This window comes from Oryzias latipes, chromosome 8 (genome assembly GCF_002234675.1).
Source record: "Oryzias latipes chromosome 8, ASM223467v1".
NCBI lineage: Eukaryota > Metazoa > Chordata > Actinopteri > Beloniformes > Adrianichthyidae > Oryzias > Oryzias latipes.
In genome coordinates, this window is record NC_019866.2 from 11,584,145 (window position 1) to 11,611,806 (window position 27,662).

General features: G+C 40.1%; 1 protein-coding gene across 2 annotated transcripts; it reads left to right on the forward strand.

The window, feature by feature from the left end:
* Positions 1-2,403: 2,403 nt before the first annotated feature.
* Positions 2,404-16,036, forward strand: gpr139 (G protein-coupled receptor 139). 2 transcript variants are annotated; one of them, XR_909159.2, is made up of 3 exons: positions 2,404-2,903; positions 10,835-12,375; positions 12,514-16,036. XR_909159.2 is itself a non-coding variant. In XM_004071670.3 (2 exons), exons 1-2 carry the CDS (start codon positions 2,759-2,761, stop codon positions 11,824-11,826), a joined length of 1,137 nt encoding a protein of 378 aa, XP_004071718.1. In that variant the 5' UTR covers positions 2,404-2,758; the 3' UTR covers positions 11,827-16,036. The 2 variants fall into 2 exon arrangements, 1 of the variants encoding a protein (XP_004071718.1); XM_004071670.3 differs by having other exon boundaries at positions 10,835-16,036.
* Positions 16,037-27,662: the final 11,626 nt, after the last annotated feature.

Below are 27,662 nucleotides of genomic sequence, written 5' to 3' on the forward strand. Positions count from 1 at the left end.
ACTGTACATGTTGCTGCAAAAAAGTAATTGTTGAGTAAAAAGGTGTGATTAACGCGAAGAACCTCAAAATTAAGCTTTAATATAGAACTTAACTTTAAACGATTGAGCAACAATAAAATATAAATACATCCATCTATTCATCCATCTTCTTCCTCTCATCCGAGGCCGGGTGGCGGGGGCAACATTCTAAGCAAAGATGCCCAGACCTTCCTCACCACTTCCTCCAGCTCCTCTTGGGGGAACCCAGAGACGTTTCCAGGCCAGCCACAGACCTAGTCTCTCCAACGTGTCCTGGGTCTTCCCCGGGGCCTCCGTCCAGTGGGACATGCCTGGATCACCTCCGCAGGGAGGCGTCCAGGAGGCATCCGCACTAGATCCCCGAGCCACCTCAACTAGCTCCTCTTGATGTGGAGGAGAAGTGGTTGTACTCCGAGCTCTCCATGGGTGACCGAGCTTCTCACCCTATCTCTAAGGGAGCGCCCAGCCATGCTACGGAGGAAGCTCATTTCAGGCACTTGTATTCGGGACCTCATTCTTTCGGTCATGACCCAGAGCGCATGACCATAGGTGAGTATTGGACCAAAGATCGACTGGTAAATTGAGAGCTTTGCTTTTTGACTCAGCTCACTCTTCACCACAATGGACCGGTACAATGGTCTGTTCATACAATAATTACAGACGCTGCTCCGATCCGCCTGTCAATCTCGTGCTCTGATCTTCCCTCATTTGTGAACAAGATCCCAAGATATTTAAAGTTCTCCACCTGGGGCAGGAGCACTCCACCCACCAACAGATGGTAAACTCCCTTTCTCTGGTCAAGGACCATGGCCTCAGATTAGCTGTGCTGACCCTCATCCCAGCCGCTTCACACTCGCCGCAAACCGCCCCAATGCATGCTGGAAGTCCTGGCTCGGTGAAGCGAAAAGGACAACATCATCTGCAAAGAGCACAGAGGAAATCCTGTAGTCCCTTAACCGAACGCCTTCTCCAAATCCCTAAAAACACACATGGACTGGATGAGCGAACCCCGGCGATTCTTCCAGCACCCTAAAGATGGTGTAGAGCTGGTCAGAAAACCACACTGTTGTTCCTAGATCTGAGGTTCAACTATCGGACGGACTCTCTTCTCCAGTACCCAGGCATAGACTTTTCCAGGGAGGCTGAGGAGTGTGATTCCCTGGTTGTTGGAACACACCCTCTGGTCCTCCTTCTTAAAAGGGGAACCACCACCCCTGTCTGCCAGTCCAGTGGTACAAATACAAATGAGTTTATTTTTTAAATGTTTAATAGTCAGCTTAAGCTGTGATGATTTCTTAAATTTAACTTGAATAAAGTTGTGAAAACCAGTTTTATCTTAAATGTCATTCTATTATGACACTATTTTTTGTACTTTTTTGGCAAAAGCCTGTATTCTACAGATCGTTTTTGTTGTTGTTGTCAGGCTTCAAATTTGCTTAAAAAGGGAGTCTAAGGTTTTGTGAAATGCGAGACATTTCTATTTTAAAGTCAAAAATGTGTGGCTCAAAATGCTTTTGACCAAAAACATTTTTTTTTCAAACTTTAATGGTAGCAAGAATTCATTTCACATCTTGTTTTATTAGTTTGCTTATTGCCTATTAGGAATAAGTGAATACCTGTTGTTCTCGTTTCCCTCTAGCCTTTTAAATCTATTCTTCAACATCTTTTGTTACTCAGGATCATTCTGGTAATGGTATTTTTACTGAAAATTGTCTTCCAGGAAAAATAGACTTTTTTAGCAAAGCCTGCTTGTTGCTGTTTTATTGTCCAGCCCAAAGCAAGTGTGCATAAAGGAAGTGTTTTCCAGTGTCATCAGAGTTCATTAACACATTCTAGCAGGAGATTCAGATTGTTCACACTGCATGGCAAATTAGACGCGGCAACCAATCCCAGCCCCGCGACTCCCACCACACGTGTCCAATCACATGTACAGTACTGCACGTTCAAGACGTGTAACCAGGCATGCATGTGTGTGTAAACAGACATGTGAACATATAAAAAGACACATTAATAAAAACCAATGTCCCTTCCCAACTTTTTCTCTTTTGCTTTGATCTCAACGGTCTTGTCTTTTGCTTAACTGTGTCTTTGTTTCCTGAAATACCTCTTTCACTTTCTAAGCATCTCTTCACTTCCCCTCAGCCTTCCACCTGCACACTACACTCCCAGTTTCTCCTTTTTTTCTCTGAGAATTGAAGAAGCCCTTCGAATGAGGAGGGAAACGTCTTCTTCGTGAACCTTTACAGTCTAGTTGCCCCAAAGAGCTGAATCCTCCTCTCCCTCCTCTCCTGATTTCACTTTCTCTCTCCCATTCTTCCCTTCATCCATTTGCTCCCTCCCTCCTCCTCCCCGTCCATGTTCTGGACTCACTCCCGTCCCCCCCACTAGCTCACACACTCACGCAGCATCCTCTCCTCACCAACCCTACCTTCAAACTCACCTCCTCACGCCTCCCTCTCCGCTCCTCCAGCCGCCCTCCTCTCCATCACCCACTAACGCACATCATCCTTCGCTCCTCTTTGTGTGTTGTCTCTCCCTTCTCCACCTCCTCTGATTTCCCCCCTCATTTTCTCACACTCAACCTTGCTTTCTTGCACAAGTGCGCTTACACACAGACTAATGTTGATTGGCACCCAAGGACAGAGCACCCTCTCCTTAAAGCCAGCAACCAGGCAGTTTCATTGCGTGGCCAGACTTCTTGACACTGAGCACAGCTGAGGAAGAGGACCAGGAAGAAGATATGGAACACAGCCACATCCCAGTTTTTTCCCCAAACAGGAGCACCTGGAGCATTGGGCAAAATGTCTCTGAAGTCACACAGGGATGCCCTCTTGGACCGCTGCCGGTCATTTACTACAGCATCCTGCTCTGTCTGGGCCTGCCGGGTAGGACATGTGCACGAGTGTGCGCTCCATATGCATGTCTAATTTGCTTGAATTCATACTGGAGGCTGCATCAGTGGATTATTGGCATCCTAAACTGTTGCAGGACTGTGTGACTGTTGTGCTCTGCTGCTTTGGTGCATCTTCAATTTGTCATCCTGACCTTATGGCTGTCTCTTCTGCATGCATACATGCTTTTAATTATTACATCTGCCTGTGCTTGCCAAGATTACTGTAGAAGCAGAACAACTGGTGAGCATGGCTTCAGCAAATCTGAATTAAAAAAACGTTTTTCTTAATCTAGAGACTTTTATTGAGAAATTGTTGCCATTTTTTCGTCTTAATATTGTATCCAAGCACATGACAGCATTAAAAATTGAGTTAGTAGGGATCACGGCTTGACCTCCAGGACAGGTGTTTGTTACGTGCCTTCCCTTCATGACCTGTGTTAAAACAATTCCCTCTTCAATCTTTAACATTGAATTATTAGTCCATTCAGAGCTACTGTCAGACCCTTTTACTGCCTCTGTCCTGTTGTGTGATATACAGGCGCTGACCTGATCTCACACAAAATGATGAGTGTGTGAAGCAGCAAGACAGACGGTGGGAGACAGACAGAAAAACATGGAGGTCAAATGTAAAAAAAAAAGATTCTGCTCTGTGATCAAACACGGAGGGTTCAATATTAAAATATTCCTAAAAACAGCTATTTTACTTTGTTTTGAAACAGCACAATAAATCTGATTATTCTACAAGTTTTAAGTGAAATTTAAAACTGTATCTTCCGTTTTATTTAACCAAATTAAAGGGTTACTTTGAATGTCTTTTTTATGATTTACTAATCTCTTTGAGATCTTTTCTTCTTGATATAAACTGAAAGTGATGCTATCAATGTAAAAGCTCTTATCGGTTCAAAATCCATCCGCATTGCAAAGTAAAGTGTGTGCCAAGACTGCAGCTGCTCCAGAGATTTGCTGTCTTGTAAAAGTCTATATTTTTGATCAGATCTCATGTTCCAGTAAATAAATCCCACACATACAATTTATCCCCCCAGTCGTGCCTTTGGTTTTACTGCACGCTTTGTTATTACAGATCAAATCGAGGCTGTTTATTTAATAATCTGTGAGTGTGGGGCGATTTTTCAACAGTCACTGGGACTGAGTTGAAGACGACAGTCATGATGACAAAGTTCAGAAGCTGAATCAGGAGTGATCAAAGCCACATGTTCTGAAAAATCTCAGGGTGGGAGCTGGCGGTGCAGGACTCACAGGTACCAACATCAGAAGGATGATTTCTACTTCAAAACTCTTTGACCTGCATGCTGCTGGCAGAGAGGGGGCTCTGAGTCTTGAGAGGAGAAATTACACAAAGAAAGGTGATGCGAAGGGATTAAGCCAGTTAAGTGGAGGGTATAAAGATTCCTTGGCAGCTTTGTGAAGTGATGAAATGGAAACTAGATGATCTGAATCAAAAGAATAAAAAAAACAAGAACAGTCAGAAAAGAAGCATTAAGAGAGACAGGTGTGAGATTTTGTGGTGAAAGTGAGATTCCTAACAGCATCACCCCCAAGCCTCGAGTGGAGGTGTTACAGATGACAGCACTGTAACAAATTGCCACATTTTTAATTAATCACCAACTCACTCTGGCTGTTTCCATCTCAACTCACCCAAACACACTTCTCGAGACGGTGCAGACATGCTCTGCAATCAGCGTGATGAAGTTGCTCTTTAATTTGCTGCTGTGTAGTGGAAAGCCATAAGATGACGGATAATACTGTAGGGGGGGACACAGGTGGAGACTCAAAAGATGGCGAGTCAGTCTAAGGATGTACTGTCAGCTTTAAAGTAAAGGTCAGTGTTTTAGCCAAAGTCGAAAAACCTGTCGTCTTCTAGAACATAGTTTCTGCAGAGTGGCAGTGTGTGAGTTGTGGGAGGAACCATTGGTGCGGAGTAAGCCCCGTTTCCCATCATCCCTTTGTTTGCACTCTCTTCCCCTAGTTAACAGACCTTCACATTCCCAATTACCATGGGTCTTAGGGCAGAATTATTCAACCTAAGATTGAATTTTAGTAAAATTCTTTCTTCTTGCAAATTCTAGGGACACACAAAGCTGTTGAAAGAATTAGTTCAAATTTTAAATAATTTTTAATTTCTAGATGATGTAACAAAAACATGAACTAGGAGATGGATTTTTAAAAAAAGTAATTCAGTTTTAGGACAGTAACTGATTACCCACTTGTACATTTTCTGGCTTGGAATCAACCAATTACAATAAAAAAGAGGGCAAAGTGAATAGGAAAACGACAGACAAAGTGCCCTTTTAAGCATAATAAAGTTTTAAAGGACGCTTATTTGTTCATGTATATGTTTTTTTTTATTGCTCACTATGTTTACAGTTAGGGAGTTAGCTTCAATTTGATTTGACTGAATGGAAATGTGTTGTTTGATTGTTTGAGTTTAGATTAGTTTAATTATTTAAATCATCTCTTAATCCAGTTTATTCAATGGATTCAGTTTTATTTGTGTTAAATTTTGTTCATTTCATTTTAAATGCAAATTCAATGGTATTCGTGGTGCTTTTAAAAATGACAGAACATCAAATAACACAAAGACATTCAAACATTATCATCATCCAGTTAATCCAGATTATCAAAATAGGCCAAACTGTAATGACTTTCTTTCAAAACTTGCCTATTGTAGTCACATACTAACAACAGACGTTAAAAAAAAAAAATTACCCAGTGAGTCCAAGAACAATTGTTGGGCTCACCAAAAACAAGAACCCCATCATTTGAATAAAGAAATTTCAATGAAATCAGCATCATGCTGCGTTCACATGCAGCAAAGCGCATCCCTGATTTTGTCACAGCTTCTGTTGCGATAAAGCAGTCTGACTGGTGTTTGTGTGGAGAACACGTCCTCCCATGTCCACCCATCCACCCATTCATGCAGAGAAGGTTGAAAATGCTCAGTACTAACAACCACCCCCGTCCACGGTCCAGCGCAGGCCAAGTGTCAGCTGCTGCCTAATGAAGAGGTGGGCTGCATCGATTTTCAGTTTGAACCATCGATCTGTCAATCTGCGCCACCAACAGGGCATCTGCGGTGAAACAGCGCCATGTTAATAGATACTAACACTCTAAAAAGTGACTTAGGTTGACTGCACAAAAAAGGGGAATGGCTGGGGTTGGGAAAGTAAATGAATATTGCAAATTATGTAGAATTGGTCTTCATTAACAGCAGGAGAGGTGAGTCACAAAGGGAGCGGGTGATAAAAGCAGAGGAAGGACGTGTTGTTTCAGGCAATAAATCAGAGGTGTGTTGAGACAAAGCTGGCTGCATTTGACCAGTAGACATCAAACTGCTCTTGCAAATCTAAACTAATGGTGTATTTTAAAATAAAACGGTCGCAAAAAGATTTATTGTGGAGCATTTTGTCTTTTCATTTTTGCTTAAAATTTGTGCGTGATGATGCAAAAAAAAAAACAATCCAAGGTCAGTTCTACATTCCTGGCAATATTATAAACGAGAGTTAAACAAGCTGAGGTGGAGCTATCATGCCCATCACAAGGACACTCCGCTCCAAACCTTCACTCACTGTGGCCTGTCTGTGAAATGAATTGCTGTTGAGGTGAGCAGGCAGCAGAGCACTGCAGTGGCATCAATACATTATTTTCTCTTCTGTGCTTCGTCAATTATTTCCCATTAACAAATCAGCACACTCACTCAACTTGTATTCAGAATAGGCCTGACTGAATTGAATACAAAATGACATTTTGAACATTTAATTGAGGGTTTCTTTATGTCGAGGATCCGCTCCCGGCTTTTGCTTCAGAGAATTAAAGGCTTTACTTGCTTTATGTCTGGTGTGACACTTAGAGAAGACAAAATGGAAATGGTTGTCACCAGGAACAAAGTGCTTGTGACCTTTGAAGCCAGCTTTGATATTCACATCCTCTCTTTTCCCTGCCTCTCTTCTGCACCGACCTGTCTTGTTCCCCTAAAATCCTGCTCTCCCTCATTTCTGTGACCTGCGCTCTGTGACCTTCCTCAGACTTTCCCCTCCTCTCCCTGCTTTTATCAGTCTGCACATGTTGTTAAAACCCCTTTAAACTCCACTAAATAATTGCAGAGATCTCTTCTTCCTCTTTCCAGAGTTCATTTTTTACATTTTACTGTCTGTCATGTACGGGAGTGAGGAGACAGCCTGAGGGTCTGTCGTGTTTTGATGGCTTAAACTGTGCAGGGCCTTTTGTCTGAACACGTGCCTTTAATGGTGGGATGAGTCAGCCTTGTTACACACCTCAGGGAGCACACCGTGTCTTCTCTTTTCCGCTAAACAACGTCAATGGCCCTGTCCCTCCTTATATCAGAGGCGCAGTGGGGGGCAAAAGGAGACAGAAGCACTTCACACAAACAGACAAAGAGGTCAGCCAAGCAGTCACAAACTTGAAAATGGTAACTTCATGTCGAGGATGCTTCATAATTCATCTTTTTTATTTTTTTCACAAAAAACATCATAGAAACATAAAACTTCCTCTTCATCTCACCGAGTGTTCATTCTTTGTGCACAGTACTCCACCTCTGCTTTTCCCCGACCCCGCTGTGAGCGGCTTTGCACTTGTCACCTCACACCTGTTAAATGCCAAGCAGATCCATCCAGCTCCGGAGACAATGTAAAGAGAGGGAATCAATTGAAACGGATAGGGAGCCCGCTGCAGGATGGCTACAAGTAAATGGAAATGTCACGCCTACAACAAGACACCTTTTGTTCATTTGTGGAGGGCCCAGCTTCAGTTCAAACAGAATAACACCTACCTATAGTGATGGTAAACAACTTACTGTTTGTGTTTTGTCTCACTTCACAGTATATGCAGCAGCACAAGGGTCATGGTATGAAAGGGAAAGAAGATTGAGACTATTTGAGCAGTGTGTTACATTTGGCTGGAAACTTTAGCACAAAAAGGTAGAAATAAATCCACTCACAGAAGCTACAGCGATGCACTGGCTTCTGTTTGAGTCAACCGAATCAGATTTGGCAAAAGGACAAAGACATGTTGAGCTATTAGAGATTAGATAGATGACACAGAATTAAATTAAACTGATAAAATACATTTTCTGCATTTTGTTTCTGGCTGACAAACCGAATTAAACGTAGGAACAGAAGAAACTAAAGAATCAATAACTCAATCACGTGAAGATTGAAATGGAAGCCATTTTCAAACTGTCAAACATAGCAGCATGTGTTAAGTGGATCCAGCTTGATAAATCTTCTAAATATCTATGACATTTCATTTATGGTTCTCGATAGACTGGACATTAATGAAGTGGTGCATCCCACTAATGATGTATTTGTGTGTACATGTAGGGACTTAAACATGTGTTTGTGTGTGCCGTTCGCTCCACGTCCTCACTGTCTTGCAAGCACATCTCAAGTCATTATGTGGAGCCAGCTATGTAATTTGAAATCATTTGATAGCGGCTGAGGCTGTAAAGTGTGATGTCCCAGACTCCAAGCTGCCATATTTAATCAAATCACAGAACTGTTACTGCAGAGAGGGATCACAAAGACACTGCATTTAAAGCAATGGCTGCTAAAAGCATTAACGTCTGTGAAGTTACACAGTAATTTCCTCCTTTCACTGTGCAGCTTCTGTCCAAAATCATCTCAATGTTAAGCTGCCATGAACACCGTTTAGTATCTATTACTTATTAAAGTATGTCCGCTCTGCTGTGTTTACTTACAAACGACAAAGATTTCTGACTGCAGCGTTGTTGACAAGAGCAGCTTAGTCTGGATCTTTATTTTAAATAATTCTGTCACTCTTCTTTGCCTTTTGGCTGCTCCTTTTAGAAAACCACCTGGATTCTCATAGCCTTCATCTGCATCCTCTTCCCTCACTTTACCTCCATGAATCTCCTCTTGGATTTTCTCTTTTCTGTTCACTCCAACCTCAGCATCCTTTTCCCACTGTCCCTCCTCTGAACGTGTCCAAACACTCTTAATCTGGATCCTGGCGTTTATCTCCAATGCATCTAACATGAGCTGACCCTCTAATGTATTCATTTCTGGTCCCATCAATACTGGTATAATCTTGTAAAAATTCGGCTACAGTAGAATTGTGAGGAGGGGAGGTGACGTTGCTCTTTTGGCTGAAAAAAATGAACACTCAAATATTAGAAAAACACATAAAATGGCAACTTTTCATCAAAAGTTACACTGTATTTGTTCTCACAAATACACCAGTAACAAGACTCATCCTCCACGCATTTGTTCTTCTGCAGGCCTTCTTAGCTTTTGCGGGGCAGCAACACTTTAAAACAATTATCTAAGCCTAACTTATCAATGCTTGAACATCAACTTTCCAGAGCTGGGTTAGCCAAAACAACTATATGTTTGTTTGAGTTTAAATGAAAATGGTTAAAAAAATCAAGACCTAAACTGGAAGGGGAAATATTTTTAACCACCATTGTGCATTATAGGGATTGTTCATTTATCAGTTTTTAATAGTTATTCAAAATCCTTATTTTTTGTTTTTTTAATCTGTAATCTCAATTATAGAACATTTTTAGTAGATTAATATTGTATATTTGCACTAAATTCATTTTAATGCTCATTGAAACAAATCTTCTTGGTTCAAACATTACGAGAAAACATTCAATTACTTTATGGAGTACTAAAGCAGGAGACAAATACCTTTAGTCCTATTTTTTGTGTTTTTTAAGAGAGAAAATTACATCCAACCACTGGGAATCTGCTGCACTAGTTGCTTTTTTAGTTTCACTCATTTTTAAATATGTTTTGTGCCATTTTGTTTCAGGTTCTTTTAAATGTTAAGTTTATCGAAATAAAGAAACCTAAATATCATGCAATTTTTTTTTGTTTTGCAGCAACAATGATGGACATTTGTAGTGCAGTAACTCACACAGATAAGATTGGCTGTTCTTGTGATTTACTCTTAGGTCTAAATTTGCTGTTGCCTTAACAGTATCTCAGATTTCCGATCTGCAGATTTGTCTCTTTTTTATCTCTCAACATCTAATAAATGACTTTTTCTAAGAATAAAGGCAGCTTCTAATAGAAATGAACAATGGCTGTCTGGACAGCATAGAGTAAGCAAAGCAATTTAGAGAGGAAAGTTGCGAGAAACCAGAAATGGACCAGTTTTTTTGTATATTTTGCATGCTTTTACGCCTGCTTGAGTACAACTCCTGGTTCAGTTGATAGACTTTGCATATTTTGGAGTCTCATTGCCTATCTAATTGTACGTGTTTCCACAGTGTCGAGCTTTAATTAATACTCCTACAATTTGTCTTGTAAACATCCTTTTTTATTTATGCAACTCTCTTTCTGCTGTCTTATTATATTTTTGATTGTTTTCATTACCAACAAACTGACACTCAATGTCCTTGTCATTGTTCTCATATTGTATTTACTTTTTAATCTCACTTTACTTTTCTGTTCCAGTTATTAAAGACCCACTCCGAAGAAAATTTTGTTTTTGGTGTTTTTAACATTTATTGTGGCAGTTTTGTAATGATGGAGGAAAATTAAACTTAAAATTGAGTTTCTGAGTATTTCTTTTTTCAAATCGTTGTGAATCAGAAGCTCATCATGCTCACCATTTTTGTTGCACTGCTAATGTTAAGTTGGGGGTATGAGGGGCTGTAAGCTGGCAGGGGAGCATGTAAAAAAATTGCTGATGGGATGTGGGGGCGGGTTTAATCTGCACCAACAGTTCCACCTATAACAACTCAGAGGTGAATTTCTGATTAATTCCTACTGCTCTCTGCTTTTTTTGGCTTAAACGGCATGGTCACAATTAATAGAACACTGGGAATGACAGAAAAAAAAAATGATCGGAGTGGGACTTTAAACTTGTCCCTCCATCCATCTACTTTGTTTGACTGAAGTTTGTCTTTTTCTCTCCTAGCTAACATCCTGACTGTGGTTATCCTGTCCCAGCTGGTGCTGCGTCGTCAGAAGTCATCCTACAACTATCTCCTGGCTCTGGCCGCCGCCGACATTCTGGTTCTGCTTCTCATTGTTTTCGTTGATTTCATACTGGAGGACTTTATTTTAGCAGCTCCCCTGCCGCCATCCCTAAACAACGCAGTTCAAGTTCTGGAATTCTCCTCCATCCATACCTCCATCTGGATCACCGTACCACTCACCATTGATCGCTACATTGCTGTTTGCCACCCACTCCGCTACAACACTGTATCCTACCCAGCCCGAACGCGCAAGGTCATATTTGCTGTCTATGTAGGGTGTTTGATCTCTGCAACTCCTTATTATTGGTGGCCTGAGCTTTGGCACAGCCTGCCTAAGGTTGGCAATGATAATGAAGGAGGAGGAGGAGGAGAGAGTAACAGAAAAACAGTGGTCCAGCACATCCTGGTGTGGGCTCATTGCGCAACAGTCTACCTTCTCCCCTGCACCGTCTTCTTCTCCCTAAATGCTGGCATAGTTAGGAAGCTGCGCAGGCGGCGTAACTGCTTCCGACTGCGTGGGTATTCGACTGGCAAGACCACTGCCATCCTCCTCACCATAACCTCCATTTTTGCTGTGTTGTGGGCTCCCCGCACCTTCATGCTCCTTTATCATTTCTATTCACCTCCCCCAGTCTCTCAAAGTGCTGGCCGTCTCCTCCACGTCCTCACTGATATAGCAAACATGTTGGCACTCCTCAACACCGGAGTCAACTTCTTCCTGTATTGCTTCATCAGCAAGCGTTTCCGAAGCATGGCGGCAAATGTCCTGCGAGCCCTGATACACTGCCGTAAACAACCAAAGCCATTTTACGCCAGCCACAACTTCTCCATCACAAGCAGTCCCTGGATTTCACCTGCCAACTCTCATTGCATCAAGATGTTGGTGTACCAGTATGACAAAAATGGGAAGCCCATCTGTATCTCATCTTGAATCTACAAGCAGATGGCCTCAACTCAAATATTCAGAGAGCCCAGTCAGGCTTTGTCTCTGTGGTAACAAGCTGAATCCACGTGGGAGTCATCAAGTCTTGAAAATCTCACCAGGGCTAGAAAGTTAAGGTGAAAGTTCAACTAGCTTTGGCTGGCAAGGTGGAAGATAAATCAGCAGATGCATGGCAGCATTTAGTGAAGCCTCTAATGTTGAATAATGTTTTCACAAAGGACGCAACATTTCCAAGTATGGTAGACAATGTTTGTTTTCTCCGTACAAAAAAAAGAAAGCATGTGCCGTGGGCTACCTTCAGCAACATTCAGGCAGTCATGAAGAAGGCATCGGCCACTTATTGCGAGCCATCATTTGAGCTAACATTGGGAAACCACGGGACACCTTGATCTTTACAAATGCTTCCTATTGCACACTGCAGTCGAGGTTTTGAACAGATGCGCGTCAGACTGGAGGCATTTTCCAGAGAGCAGAGCTTCAGTCTGACCACTCTAAACCACGACCTGAAAGAAAGGAATCAAGTCAAAGCTACAAACAGTACGTCTGCATCCAACTGTCTCAAGAAGCAGATAACAGCTCATCAGTTTCCATGTTAACATGCAGAGGAGTCTCAGGGGCATGTTAAATGGAGCATTTTTAAATTGAAATGCTTACTAACTTTCTTTATGTGTGCAGTGAAGTCCTCCACAAGCTGGTGCTCACCATGAAGGGCCAAGTCATCCCACATCAAAACAGACTGTTGCAAGGCGGGGACAAAGTCACTCTGAATTCTTTGGCGAAACATTTATACATATTAGAACTGACTGTTATTGTAGCTTTGCAAAAAATAAAAAATGCAAGACAAAAAATATGACTTGGAGTCGCTGTAGCTCTATAGAGTCATACATTTAGGATCCGTATATCCATTATTAGAATGAGGAAATTTCTGCAACTGTAGATAGTCCTCTATTAACTATTAATGGTATTTCATGACTTACTGTCAGCCATTTTCCTGATGAATGTTATGTAGTGTGAAAAAGAGTGAGAAAAACAGAGAGACAGAGAGGACAGAATCTCTTTCCTTCCCTGTGCATAAAAAGTTTTTTTTCTCATTAAGCAGCAGGGAATTTAATACACTCGTTCTGCCTCTGGTCTCCTACTTTGCACTGCAAAACACATTCACATACATCAAGTCAGTGCTGCCTCGGCACATATGAACACACGTTGGCCCACACATAACCGTCTTTTTATACCCCAAAGAGAGAGTGAACTGAGATAAATACACTTTCATGTAGTAAACCCTGTGGGGGAAGAGCGAGGCTCACATATCCAGTGAGAATGGATCGATGCCAGAGGGCAGATTTTTGCTAATGTCTTCAGATAAAACAGATTTGCCACGTTTTTTTTTTTCTTTTTCTTTTTAATAAGAAGTTTTGAATTTGATGAAAGTTAAATGTACTTATTATAACAGACACATCTATCAGCTAACTCCAAGCTGCATGTTAATGTCCAGAACTGCAGATGCTACTTTTGTATGGTGCCTTTCTTTTACCCCATCAAGAAAAAAACAATGCAGTCTCTGGATATTCATGCTTTCATCTAATATTCTTAGCTTAAGACTTTTTTTCTCGTTTAATTTAATTTTTCCCAGGCCTGATATTCTATAGGAACTGATAGATTAATCATTTAAACTTAAAAAGGAGCCTGAAAGTCTGAAAAGAAGCCAGCATTGAGTTATTGTTGAAACCAATGATTTATTATGAAATCTACTTCAAAGTATTTAATCAGGCACTTTATAGTGGCACTGAAGGACAAACAATACCTACAAGTCACTTAATGCAAAAAGGTTTTTTAGAACACATTGACAATTAAAAAAAGCAAAGCAAATTATAAAAAACAACATTACAGCTTTTTTCAAGTTTCCGTAAAGGAGAACAGAAAACAAAAGTAATTTCCAGTAAATCAAAATGAAACAAAAAAAGAAGCAGAAAAAGTAGGTACTATGGAATATCGCTAATTGGATGAGGACGTTTGTCCATCATTTCAATAGAAAGTTATTTGGCATAAATGGAAAATAGTATAGTATTAATAGTATAGTATTAATAGAAAAATACTTTTACTAGTATGCAGACATTAAAGATGCATTGGAAAAACTAAAATGTCAAAACTTAAACATCATCCATTCAGCGATGTCTCAGGGCACCTACTTTTTCCAGTTTCTTGTTGTGCTTCTTCTTTTCTTTTGATTCTTGAAAATTACTTTTGTTTTTCAAAATGTAAAATTTTTATTTTGTTTAATTTTTGGGGGGGAATTGTGTTTTCGTTTCTGTAATTTGTTTGGATTTTTAAAATATGAAGTTATTTTTTATAACATTATAACTTTTTTCTAATTGTCATTGTGACCTCAATATGTTTCTGTGTTGAGTGATTTGTTGGCGTGGTTTGCACTTCAGGGCCACCATACTTCCTTCCCTTTTGTTTATTTGTTTCTGTGAAAAATACCAAATATAATTGGGCAGATTTACTGGAATCCTATTGTATTTTTGCACTGGAAAGTTTACATCCAAAGAGCTTTATTGCTGAAGTGGCATACATGAAAAACTACACTGACTGCAGTAAACATTGGCTCTTTCAGTGAATAAATTCTACTCTCACATGATTGATAAATCCGTGTTAAGTGACTCAATCTGAATTATTGCAATTTTGGGTCAAAGTTATGATCAAATTTTTTGAGTTTATGAGCAATGACCTACATTAAATGTCAAAAATATGATAATTTAAACAGAAAAGGGACACTGAATTTCAATCTAAATAAAATGTTAAATCTATTTTATCTGATTAGGTTTGTTGGAGGGCTGGAGCCTTTCCCAGTTGTCATTCAAAGTGAAGGTTGCACTGCTCTAAATTCTAACCAATAGCCTGCAGCACTGTCAACTTTCAAACATTACTTTACCAGAGTAAATCTATCCCACTCTTGGCTACTTGCGGGTACTTTACAAACTAAAACATTTGCTCAAGCTTAATTTTCTTAATGGCCCTTATTGGTCCTCAACTGATAACCTTGAAATCTTTCATGCTAGGCCCGGGGCACACTGAGGATGCTATATTGTGTTTTTGTCATCTGGAAATGGATGCACATAGTTGCCTGATATAATGGAGATGAATAGCTAAAGGGTCAATAACCAATAATCACTCAGTGAAGTCTTTACCCGGCTGTTTCATCAAGGCCGGGCTCGGCTGAATGTTACATTTGACTGAATGTCTAAACTATGTGCTTTAATTCTAATCAATATTGGTTAATGACCACAGCAGGCTGGGATCATTAGCAGAAAATAATTGCAAAAAACAGTTCCTGCTTTAACCAGAGGAGCTTGTATCAAATCAATGTTGCCATGAAGTTTGTTCTGTAGGGCTCCTTTAGGAATTTTTTTTCAGATTTTTTTTTTTCATTTTTATTGTGCGGGACTAGTTTTCACCTAGGACGACCCTCTTAATCACAGCAATCAAGTGTCCCTTCCTCTTGCACGTGAGAGATTGTGTGTGAGAGCAGTCGTTGCCAAGAAATATTCTCTATTATGTAGGAACGCCCGCAAACTATATTTTTTTCTTTGGTCTGATATTAAAAAGATAACGGCACATTGATCAATCAGACAGGAAAATTGTATTTTCTCTTGTATGCATCCTCCTCTGCCCTTTTTCCTCTCTGTCTCTCTTTAATAGCTCCAAAGTGTGTGTGTGCATATTTGAGTGTGTTTGCACAACCATTAGTGTGCATGTGTGCAAGTCAAGTTTATATTAGGCAGCAGCTTTAATCAGTGTTTGTGCCATAGAACCTGTAGTGTGTTCAACAAATGTGTCTTTATAATCAATCATGATGAGTATAAACACATGCAGCACAGTATTGTAACAATGTATTCAAGAATGTGCAAATTATTTAAGTTATTGCTTTTCTGTTGGCATTTTTTTTCAGACTGTGCTTTTCTACAAACTGACTTATTCGAGCGATCTTTTATCTCTCTTTATCTTAGTGTTGAAAACTCTGTTTTTTAAATTATTATACACAAGTTATGACAGCCTTGCTTCTTTAATGTTTTCCTCCTTATGAATGTATTGACTTTATAAAGGGTATGTATTTTTGTGCTGTGAGAAAATATGGGAAAAAGTATTGGCGATTATTTTTGAATAAATAAATAAATAAGAATTTGTCTAAAGATGAAAATCTTATAAGGCAGTGTGTCTTTGTTTGCAGACAAGTTTACTCTAAAATTCCTTTAATACTACAATAAATGCTACATATAATATTATGCATGGTACTTCAAAGATCCTATCTGATGAGAATATGTGTTTTTGGTTTTTCTTAACAATTCATCATCATTTTTCTCATGATAGAGATCATTTATAAAGAAATTTAAGCATAAAATTGCATTTCCAAGTATGTATTTCTTTATTCAAATTGTTGTGAATCAGGAGCAGACAAAAAAATGCTGTTTAAAAATGTTTGTAGGTGTGACGTGGAACCTACTACAGCAAGCCACAAGCTTCCTCGATCAATCCTGATGCATCCAATTGCAGACAAAAAGATCCATCTACGTCTTTGTTTTCTTCGTCCGAGCTGGCATCTGGCTCATACAGTACTGCTGGATAGCTCCATTATTGCTCGCCATTTTTGTTGCGCCGGTAATGTTAGTTTGGGGGTGAGAGCGGCTGAAAGGTAACAGGAGATAAACAGATGGATGACGTCAAAAGACCGCTGGGAACATTTTGACAATAGATGAAAGCATGACCGGGATCGAATTTTAAACCAAAATGTTAAGATTTATTGTGTGTTTTTTTTAATTCAAAATATTGTGTCAGTTTTCCAGAATATCTGGTTTAATTACTTTGAAGAAATGAGAATTTAAACAAAGGAACTGACACTTTTTAATTAAAACTCAGACAGCACAAGTAAAACTTATGTAACCACCAGCTCATCAGCTGTAGGAAAACTAAAAAGTGTGAATCCTCATGTCCAATAACACATGTCTATCCAAGAACCCTTTGCAGGCTGAGGCAGAAAAAGCATTTAGAGGTGAGAAGCAGTAACAAGTTAAATTCAGTTTGCTCTATTGTAGGCAGGGGACTTCAGAGACCACAGAGTGCAACTTCGGTGGCCTTTTGGATTGGGGCTCAGCTGGGAAGTGTGAGCATCTAATCCAATGTTAAACAAGCTGTCGTTGCCCCAAACCTCATAACTCACCTCCCAAAGATGAGTTGACTGTACTTTAAAGTGCTCACTTGTTGCACTCATTTGCAGCAGTCAAATGATCTTCTGAATTCAAACAACTCTCATGGCACCACTATGATGCACGCTCTTCAAAAGTGTGCAGCCCCTGAAAATTACACCTTATGTTTTCTGCTGTAAAAATATCCCCTCAGTTTTGCAAAGGCCATGTTGTTCTCTGGCACAAAACCAGTGTTTATCATAACATATCATATTTCTACTGAGTCATCAGTTCAAAGTGTTATAAAGAAAGCGGCTCATTTTTCCACCATGACAACCAAGTTATGGAACAGAACATAACAGCCTTTTTTTTTATTTTACACAAAAGCCGAGCTACATATGCCATCAATGCACATCTCTGTAATGCGCTGGACCTAACCAAGGTCATTTTGCCACAATCACGCGAATTTGCAGCTTGCATGCTGGTGGGAAAACGTCAGAGAGGCAACAACACAGAGGTGTCTAGAATGTACATTACTACATCACTGCACAACATGTAGGTAATGTTACCTCAAGCGATGTGAATACCCTGAATCTGGGGGGATTCCTTTTTGGGGATTATTTTACAAGATGGTTTCTTGATTCTTGTGTGCTAATTTCAAGGAATTAGCATGCTATCTCACAGTTTTAGCCTAATCTTTATATATTTTTTAATGTTTTTTTCAGAACAAAAGCCTCTGACATTTCATCTAAAAAGAGGTTGTTCTCCCGAAATTGACTTTTACAATTTTGGCAAAGTGTAACAGTCTAATTTTAGTCTTTATTTGTCAAATAGTTATTAGCCTTTTTTGGAATGTAGTGTGCGTCCGTGTTCATTAATCTAACACAAAGTAGTTGAGGCATCTTAGCATTAATGACAAAATGTATCAGCCCCTGGTAGATGGTGACTGACAGTGACAGCTGAGCAAAAATATAAAAACTAAAATGAAGCAAAGAAACGAAAAAATATCATGTAAGAATATAACTAAACTTCAAGAAAATGTCATGAACAACATCTTCATCAACAAAGCAGTTAAATTAACCGCATAATGTAACATTACAGTGAAAGATGAGGCTGCTACTTGTTTGCTAAATTAATCATTTGCTGACAAAGTCAGTAACAAAGTATCATCCCCCATATGCAGTGCTCTGGCTTAAAAGAGTTAATAAATTGTTTTTAAGTAAAAAAAAGAAAAGTTTTATTAAGAGTAGTGAAGCCTTTAACACAAACATCAAACAAGCAAACTTAAAAAGCATCACTGAGAGCTCACATGATATGCTGGGATGAGATAAATAACATTTTTATGAAATTTCAGCCAAGTTGCAATTCAGATCAAATAGAAGATATTGAATTTGAGGAGAGAAAAATGTTTTTTACAGTTTTTTGATGGAATCAGGAGCCACGTCATTTGTATTGTGTTAATCTTACACCTCATGCCTGTTATTTTGTTACTCTTGAATCAAACGATTCTCCAGATATTTTTTCCCAAAAGTGCAGCATAGTTTTTATTTTTTTAGAAGCTTAATTGGAAGATTTGATGTGGCTCTTTTTTTAAATAGAGGAGATGAACAGACATGAGAACTTGATCCATTAGACTGTTATCAAAAGATTGTGGCTTTTAGTAATTAAAAAATGTAAATGAGTAAACATTTAATCTTAGAATTTATTTAAGAATCAAGATTATCATAGAGTTAATATTTGACAGAAGTTCCCTGAAAAGAGATAAGTGAGAGTGCGGACTGACTCAGCCGCTGTTAGAACAAGTGAGAAAGACAGACCATTTGACGAGGAAATGCACTCAAGAGACTTTGTTCTGGTAAAAATCACCTGATGACTGGGCGCGTTCACAGGAACATCCAACAAATCTCTCTCAAACTCATTATCACACAGACTTTCAACACCTGCACATCATGCAAATTAAAGCATGCTACTTTCTCCCAGCATAGTTTAAAATGAACAAAAGGGATCAATGTGTCTCTCTTAACTGCACAACCTGGCTCTAGCCTTTTTCAATCAGCCCACATCAGTCAGGATTAGCAGGAGCTGAGGATACTGTCATTTTCACGTCACTGAAATATAAAATGGGTTCTTCTGATGAATACCCTGTCAGCCTCAGAGCACATGAGGCTCAGGCTTCACTCAGGTGCAGTCCCAGAAAGAGAAAAGTAACGAGGAATGGGATAATGGAGCAGAAATATATTCTTTTCTGTAATTCTTTGGTGTTGGGTTGCTGCAGGGGAACCAAACACAGAGAGGTTACCACTGATCTGAAGAGTGTGTAGTCCATGCACAAGCAAAGATCTTTCCTTTCTTGATGTAATGTGCCTCAGGCTGATGTATTGTTATGTAATTCCAGTTATGGAAAGACAGGGACATGTGTTTTTAAATAGTTTGCCCTCATTCATTTTCACACGGCAGAGCTGTACCTGACTGTAGTGGACCGAGCAGTAAAAGACAAGGACAGCAAAATAGTTTTATCAAAAATTTTCTAATTTATTTTACAAAGGTGTAGATGGGCAAAAATGGGCCCTTAAAAGAGGTCAAAGTAACAAAATTAACTCAAGCTTTTAAATGTAACAGAGGACAACTGAACAAACAAACTTAATCAAACTGACCTCCCTAATTGGAAACACAAGGGAACATATATAGTGGCTGATCAAACCAACTAGACACACAAGGGGGAACTTAAAATGACTAAGACAAAATACATCAAACAAACTAAACTAAAGTCCAACCTATAGTAAATTAACATACACAAATGAATGAAAATAAAGAACATCAAAATAGAAACTAAAGTAAAGAAACACAAAGAGTTCCTTGTCCACTGGGTGATGGTTCAGTCCAATTAGCTGCCTGCTGAATATAAGGCCTCTGCTGACTGGGATGCATTCTTGTGTCAGGCCTGACTTGATTGTTCCAGCAGCAGATGGCAGCAGCAGCAACAATGTTCCCTTTTGCACTGGTAACTCAAACAAAACATCAAATTAATAAAGCAAATTATAATAAAGTAAACTGAAACATGTTGATAAACTTTATGATCAAATGTGTGTTATTTTTGAAAAAGAAATCTAAAAGTATATGCAAACAAATAAAGTGAACAGATATATGTAGGGTGTGGTGCAGGAGGTTACTGCCCTGATGGTGTGGCAGCGTAGGCAGCCATCACACTGACAAAAGCTTGACGTGTAAATCATCCCGAGTTACAAGTCTCTATCAAAAGTTCCACTTGAGCTGTCTCATTTGCAGGATCGCTGTGTTGTGATTCATGGATTTGCTGCACTTAAAGTCTTTGCTGATGTTATCTGGAAAATCTGTTCTGCTTTAAATGATCCTCTTTTCTCACTCTCTCTGGAGTCATCTCCCTTACAATGAAGTTGAGTCAAAGTTTATGTCTGATTTATGGCAGAAATAAGTCCTGATAACTTGGATTTCAAGTCCTTTAAAACTCTGTGATTTTAGACCCAATCCGATGAACTGACTGCACCTATTTAGAGACACTGACAGTAAATCTTTCTACAGCTTAGATTTACTTTCTTTATTATCTTTTCAAACAGGCTCTGTGAGAAGGTAGTCAACGCCTCTTTGCACTTGCAAGAAAAAAGGTGCAAATTTTGTTAAACCTGTTTTTGTTGCACCTTTGTGATCCCTTTTTCCTCTTCTTGGGCTGTGTGAATACACATCTCTCAGAAAAATTCCAGTTCTTGGCTATGTGTTATGTATCAGCAGACCCTCAGCTAAACCTTCAATTTTTTTGTTCTTGTAAAAAGAAAACCAACTAATTTAGAGTCCTTTTGTGTGTGCATAAGTCTTGATGTCCTCCGGATCGACATCTCAGTCACATTAGGTTTAATACCCAATTTTCCTGTTTTTAAGATTTTGTTTTAGGTTTCAAACTAGTTATGGAGTCATTTCAGTAGAAATATGTTTTCATGAGTGTAAGAATACAAAACACAAGTTTGGCTTCTGATTTCTACAAATATGTGTGAGACAGATAAGGAGATGGGAATGATTCATGGCATCCCAAGCTCAGAGATCAAGGGTAGAAAGCTGCTCTGATGCAGCAGCTGGGAGTTTCAGATTTAAGAGCTCCTGTCTATCCATAAATTTTTGGAATCTTAGACACTTGTTTTACCACTTAATGTTTACTTTGCTTTTACTAGAAGGTTTCTCTGAAGCTTGAGAGGGCCGTCATGAGCAAAAGCGTCCCAATTCTCAAAGGAAATTTGACAAAATCTTTCTATAGAGTGTTAATGTATATACAAGACAGCCAGATAATTTTATTATTTTTTTAACTTAAGTCAGAAGTTCTACCAATAGAAATGAAAGAGAAAACTGTTTAATTAAAAGAGAAGAGTATTGATATATTTTCTACAAGTAAGCAAACATATAAGTCTATGCTGTGTTAGACAGAGCTAATATTCTATTTTATTCTTGTGCAGATTCTAGATCTAGCCACAGGGGTTGCAAGCCAGTTGCCTCTGTGCCGGTCCCAAGCCCGGATAAATAGAGAGGGTTGCGTCAGGAAGGGCATCCGGCGTAAAAATTGCCAAAATAACCATGCGAATCATCCACAACACTTTAGACATACCGGATCGGTCGAGGCCCGGGTTAACAACGACCGCCACCGATGCTGTTAACCTACAGGGTGTCGGTGGAAATTTGACTACTGTTGGTCGAAGAAGGAGGGGAGGCAGAAGGGCCCGTGGCCAGAGAGAGAAGGGAAAAGGCAGGAACATAGGTTTGAGAATAGGGACTCTTAACGTTGGCACAATGACAGGGAAAGGCAGAGAGCTGGCAGACATGATGGAGAGAAGGAAGGTAGATGTACTGTGTGTGCAGGAGACAAGGTGGAAGGGCAGCAAGGCACGTAGTATTGGAGGAGGATACAAACTGTTCTATCATGGTGTTGATAGGAAGAGAAACGGGGTAGGAGTGATTCTGAAGGGGGAGTTTGTAAACAGTGTTCTAGAGGTGAAAAGAGTCTCAGACAGGATGATGAGCTTAAAGTTAGAAATCGAAGGGGTGATGGTGAATGTAGTCAGTGGGTATGCGCCACAGGTTGGCTGTGAGTTAGAAGTGAAGGAGAGATTCTGGAGTGAGTTGGATGAGGTCATACAGAGTTTCCCCAGAGGAGAGAGAGTTGTTATTGGAGCAGACTTTAATGGGCATGTTGGTGAGGGCAATAGAGGTGATGAGGAGGTGATGGGCAGGTTTGGTGTGAAGGAAAGGAATCTGGAGGGACAGATGGTGGTGGACTTTGCGAAGAGGATGGAAATGGCTGTAGTCAACACTTACTTCCAGAAGAGAGAGGAACATAGAGTGACATACAGAAGTGGAGGTAGGAGTACCCAGGTGGACTACATCCTATGTAGACGAGGCCATTTGAGAGAGGTTATTGACTGCAAAGTGGTGGTAGGAGAGAGTGTAGCCAGACAGCACCGCATGGTGGTGTGTAAGATGACTCTGGAGGTCAGGAAGAAGAAGAGAGGGAAAACAGAAAAGAAGACCAAGTGGTGGAAGCTACAGAATGAAGAAACTTGTGAGGAATTTAGGCAGAAGTTGAGACAGGGTCTGGGTGGTCAGGATGAGCTTCCAGATGACTGGGAAACTACAGCAGAAATTATCAGGGAAACAGGTAGGAAGGTGCTAGGTGTGTCATCTGGAAAGAGGAAAGACGGTAAAGAGACTTGGTGGTGGAATGAGGAAGTACAGGAATGCGTCCAGAGGAAGAGGTTGGCTAAAAAGAAGTGGGATGTAGAAAGGACTGAGGAAGGTAGACAGGAGTACAAGGAAGCGCAGCGTAGAGTGAAGAGAGAGGTGGCAAAGGCCAAACAGAAGGCTTACGATGAGCTATATGACAGGTTAGACACAAAGGAAGGAGAGAAGGACTTGTACAGGCTAGCCAGACAGAGAGACAGAGATGGGAAGGACGTGCAACAGATAAGGGTGATTAAGGACAGAGATGGAAAGGTGCTAACAACCCAGGAGAGTGTACAGAAAAGATGGAAGGAGTATTTTGAGGAGCTGATGAACGTGGAAAATGACAGGGAAAGAAGGGAGGAAGATGTGGTTGTTGTGGAGCAGGAAGTAGCAGAGATTGGAAAGGATGAGGTTAGGAAGGCTCTGAAAAGGATGAAGAGCGGAAAGGCCGTTGGTCCTGATGACGTTCCTGTGGAGGTATGGAAGTGCTTAGGAGAGGCAGCAGTGGAATTTCTAACAAGGTTGTTCAATAGGATTTTAGAGAGTGAGAAGATGCCTGAGGAATGGAGGAGAAGCGTTCTGGTTCCGATCTTTAAGAACAAGGGTGACACGCAGAACTGCAGCAACTATAGAGGAATAAAGTTGATGAGCCACACAATGAAGCTGTGGGAAAGAGTAGTGGAAGCCAGGCATAGGAAGAAGGTGGAGATCTGTGAGCAGCAGTATGGTTTCATGCCCCGTAAGAGCACCACTGATGCCATTTTTGCTTTGAGAATGTTGATGGAAAAGTACAGAGAAGGTCAGAAGGAGCTGCATTGTGTGTTCGTAGATTTAGAGAAGGCGTATGACAGGGTGCCGAGGGAGGAGCTGTGGTACTGTATGAGGTCGTCTGGAGTGGCAGAGAAGTATGTCAGAGTAGTTCAGGACATGTATGAGAGAAGTATGACGGTGGTGAGATGTGCTGTAGGTCAGACAGAGGAGTTCAAGGTGGAGGTGGGACTACACCAAGGATCAGCTTTGAGTCCTTTTTTGTTTGCTATGCTGATGGACAGGCTGACAGATGAGGTAAGACAGGAATCTCCCTGGACAATGATGTTTGCGGATGACATTGTAATTTGCAGTGAGAGTAGAGAGCAGGTGGAGGAACAGCTAGAGAGGTGGAGGTTTGCTCTGGAAAGAAGAGGCATGAAGGTCAGTCGTAGTAAGACAGAATACATGTGTCTGAACGAGAGGGATCAAGGTAGAAGCGTTAGGTTACAGGGGGCTGAGGTGAAGAAGGTGCAGGAGTTTAAGTACTTGGGGTCAACAGTTCAGTGTGATGGGGAGTGTGGAAAAGAGGTGAAGAGGCGAGTGCAGGCAGGTTGGAGCGGTTGGAGGAAAGTGTCAGGAGTGTTGTGTGACAGAAGAGTGCCAGCAAGACTCAAAGGAAAGGTGTACAAGACAGTGGTGAGACCAGCTCTGCTCTATGGGTTAGAGACGGTAGCAGTGAGACAGAGACAAGAGGCTGAGATGGAGGTAGCGGAGATGAAGATGTTGAGGTTCTCCTTAGGAGTGACCAGGTTAGACAGGATAAGGAACGAGTACATCAGAGGGACGGCTCATGTTGCCTGTGTTAGCGACAAAGTCAGAGAAGCCAGACTGAGATGGTTTGGACATGTTCAGAGGAGGGATAGTGGATATATTGGTAGAAGGATGTTGGAGATGGAGCTGCCTGGCAGGAGGGCAAGAGGACGGCCAAAGAGGAGATACATGGATGTCTTAACAGAGGACATGAAGTTGGCTAATGTTAGGGTAGAAGATGTCCATGATAGAGTGAGGTGGAAAAGGATGATTCGCTGTGGCGACCCCTGATGGGAAAAGCCGAAAGAGAAAGATTCTTGTGCAGATTTATTGAATTGGTTCTTTCTCTTTTATGAAAGTTAAACTGATTGTTGTTTTGCAAACATGAGAATTGGAAAACTTTATAATTTCTTTGCAGAAAATTTTAGAGTTAATGGTGTTCTGGCTGCTGTATTTTTGTGTCTCCGTCTGTATTACAAAATGGAAAGCAGTCTAAGAACCATTTACAGCTCGTAACCCTCAGCAAGCCACTCCTTTATTGAGAGGTACAGCCTTCAACTTTAAAGTAAAAAAGTTAACAACTTTTGGTTTCATTTGACCAAGTAAGTGTTAAGTAGTATTTTAAACTGTTACACTATTTAAAAACCTATTATTAGATACATTTATTAACTCTTTCTAAAAAAAATACTTGATTGAAAATTGTTTAAAGTCAAAACAATATGCTTGGCAGGGACACCGAAATCAAAAGCTTGATTGACAAACCCTTTGCTGAACGTTTAGTGAGGTGTTGGTTTTGTGTAACCCTTGTGCTATCCTAGGCACTTTAACATTGGGAGTTGGGTCATCTAGACCCACTAAACAGTGTGCTGAACTTTTTTCTTCAATGATTTGTGATCTTCACTGGTGTCCATGGATTACATGAAATCTTTCCACCTTTATCCACCTTTGTCATGGTAGGAAGAACACGTCAATGGTCATCTTGACCCCATTGGATAGCACAAGGGTTAAACCAGATATGAATTGAACTTAAAGGGAGCTTCAAGCAGAGAGCACAAAAGGGGACAAGGCAAAATCACTTTTGTGATATCGGTGATGTTAGACATCAACACGTCTGCCTATTTCTCTGTTATTATATTACTGCAATGCTGTTGAAATGTTTTGGTCATCCCTGCAGCTCTGAGGTATCAACAGAAAAGGGTAGCAGTGACTAAGGGAAGGTAAAATGTTATGTATTAAAAAAAAAAAAAAAACGAAAAAAATAAATAAATAAGCTCATTTAACTCTGTTTTCAGCAAGATTTTTCAGGGATAAATAACATTTTTCCGGCCTACATTTTACACCACAGCAGTTAATTTAATGCCTAACTTAATTCATTAAATTCTAAGGATTTAGATTGATTGGTCTACAACAACTTTTATTTTCTGAACTTTAAATCCAAATCTAAAGATGCCAAAACTGAAGAAATGAGGATTGATATTCATGGACAACAAAAAGGATTAGGAAAAATATAGATTTCCAATTGGGGGACTTTACTAGCACTAATTCCAATTATCTTTGACTTTGTTGATGGTAAAATTACGTCTTCCTGAGGATGTCTAACCCATCATTTGCGTAACTGCAGTGGCAGAAAATAAACTAAAGTTGTACATTTGTCCTCACTGCACCATCACTCCTAACAATAAAACTTTAGGACAACTCAGACTTTAGGACAATTCCATTTGGGAATACCCAGTGTTTGACAGTTAGTTTTTCTTTTTAATTGTAAATTATGCAGAAAAATTTTACTTTTCTTATTTTCCCCTGAATTTTATGTTTAACCTTTTAAAAAAACTCAAGGTCAGCTTTGTGTATAAGATGCTTACACAATCCATTTTTTAATTAATTTACACATTCAAAATGATGCATTAATTGAATTTCCTAAATGTCTACAATCTAAAGTCAAATGTGTTTAAACGTTGCCTGACCTTAATCTGATGTTAATTAAAATTTAATAATATGGAGAATTCAATTGTGTCCAATGACACTGCTGCATGGGATGCCCTTGCAAAGATTCATTGTTATGATTGAGGTCTCTACCGGTAATAGTTTTAAGGTGCCTTTTAACTGATATGCAAAGATGTTAATGGCATCTAAGGTAGGTCAAAAACCAGCTTTTCTTCAAGTCCAGCAACAAACCTAACACTTGTGCTTTTTTGTCTTCAATAAAGAATGATGAATCCATGCTAATCCCCCCTTTTCAGCGCCTCCACTTCATCTTTTCTGCTACCTGGCTTTTAGCTGTGAATACCTGCCTGTTTAATGTATTACCAGCCACGCAGTCCCCTCAGCTTTTATCTAGCCCATGGCACCATCTTAATGTTGGAGTGGAGCTTAATTCAGGTGCTCACAACATCAAAGGCGCAGCAAGTCCAGGCAACTGCAAAAACAAAGGACTCGCCTGTGAGGATGACAAGGACGTTGATTTTAGTGGGTGCAACATTGTGCACTTGAGAAAATGGTTTGCATCATAGAGGATATGCATAAACACCACAGTTTGGTAAAGAACTACAGTTTGGACGGAAGATATTTGGTTGTGTTGTGTTCTAATAATCACATAAAACAGCATAATGAGTGAAATATATTGACATATTCTTCTAGAAAATCAGCGATTCCGCCATATGCTCTTGTCTTTTGTAGATTGGGTATAGCAGTCTTGTGGGGTTTAGTGAGAGAGGCAAGCAGCTGACATTAAAGACCTGATTCATGGTCAGGGGAGCATCCCCGACTTCCTGGGGGACACATTGTGCAGGGATGGGCAATACAAAAGAATGACACCAGGTTTAATGAGAGCTGCTGCTTCTTTTTCTTCTCTGGCCCACGATTCTTCCCGACTTTACTGTGGATGTAGGTCATCCAGGCACAAAGGTGCAGCAATAATGGATGAGAGTTTATTACTCAGCCATCACCTCCTGTTTAACAATGGCCTTTTCAAAACCCCTCCTCCTTGTTTTCGCTCTTTTCTTATGAGTAGCCGCTAATCTGGTGGCAGCTTTAAGCCGAACCCCTCGTGATTTGATCAGTGAATTGAAAATATACCCACACAACAACAAAACGTTGAAATTTTGGGCCAAAGGGGAAAAAATCTGCTGTTTGAAGAAAAAGATTGAAATTCCATGATTGCAACTAATGCCCTTTTATTATTTGAATTCCAAATAGTTTAATGCAAAAATAAATGGTCTCAAACATGCTATTCTGAGACAAAAGGGATCCAGTGTCCTTATGACAATGCAAGAGACCGATCTGACAGAACACGCGATCCTTTTATTGTCAGCTTTGGAAGAATGAGATGAATTTCATTTTTCTACC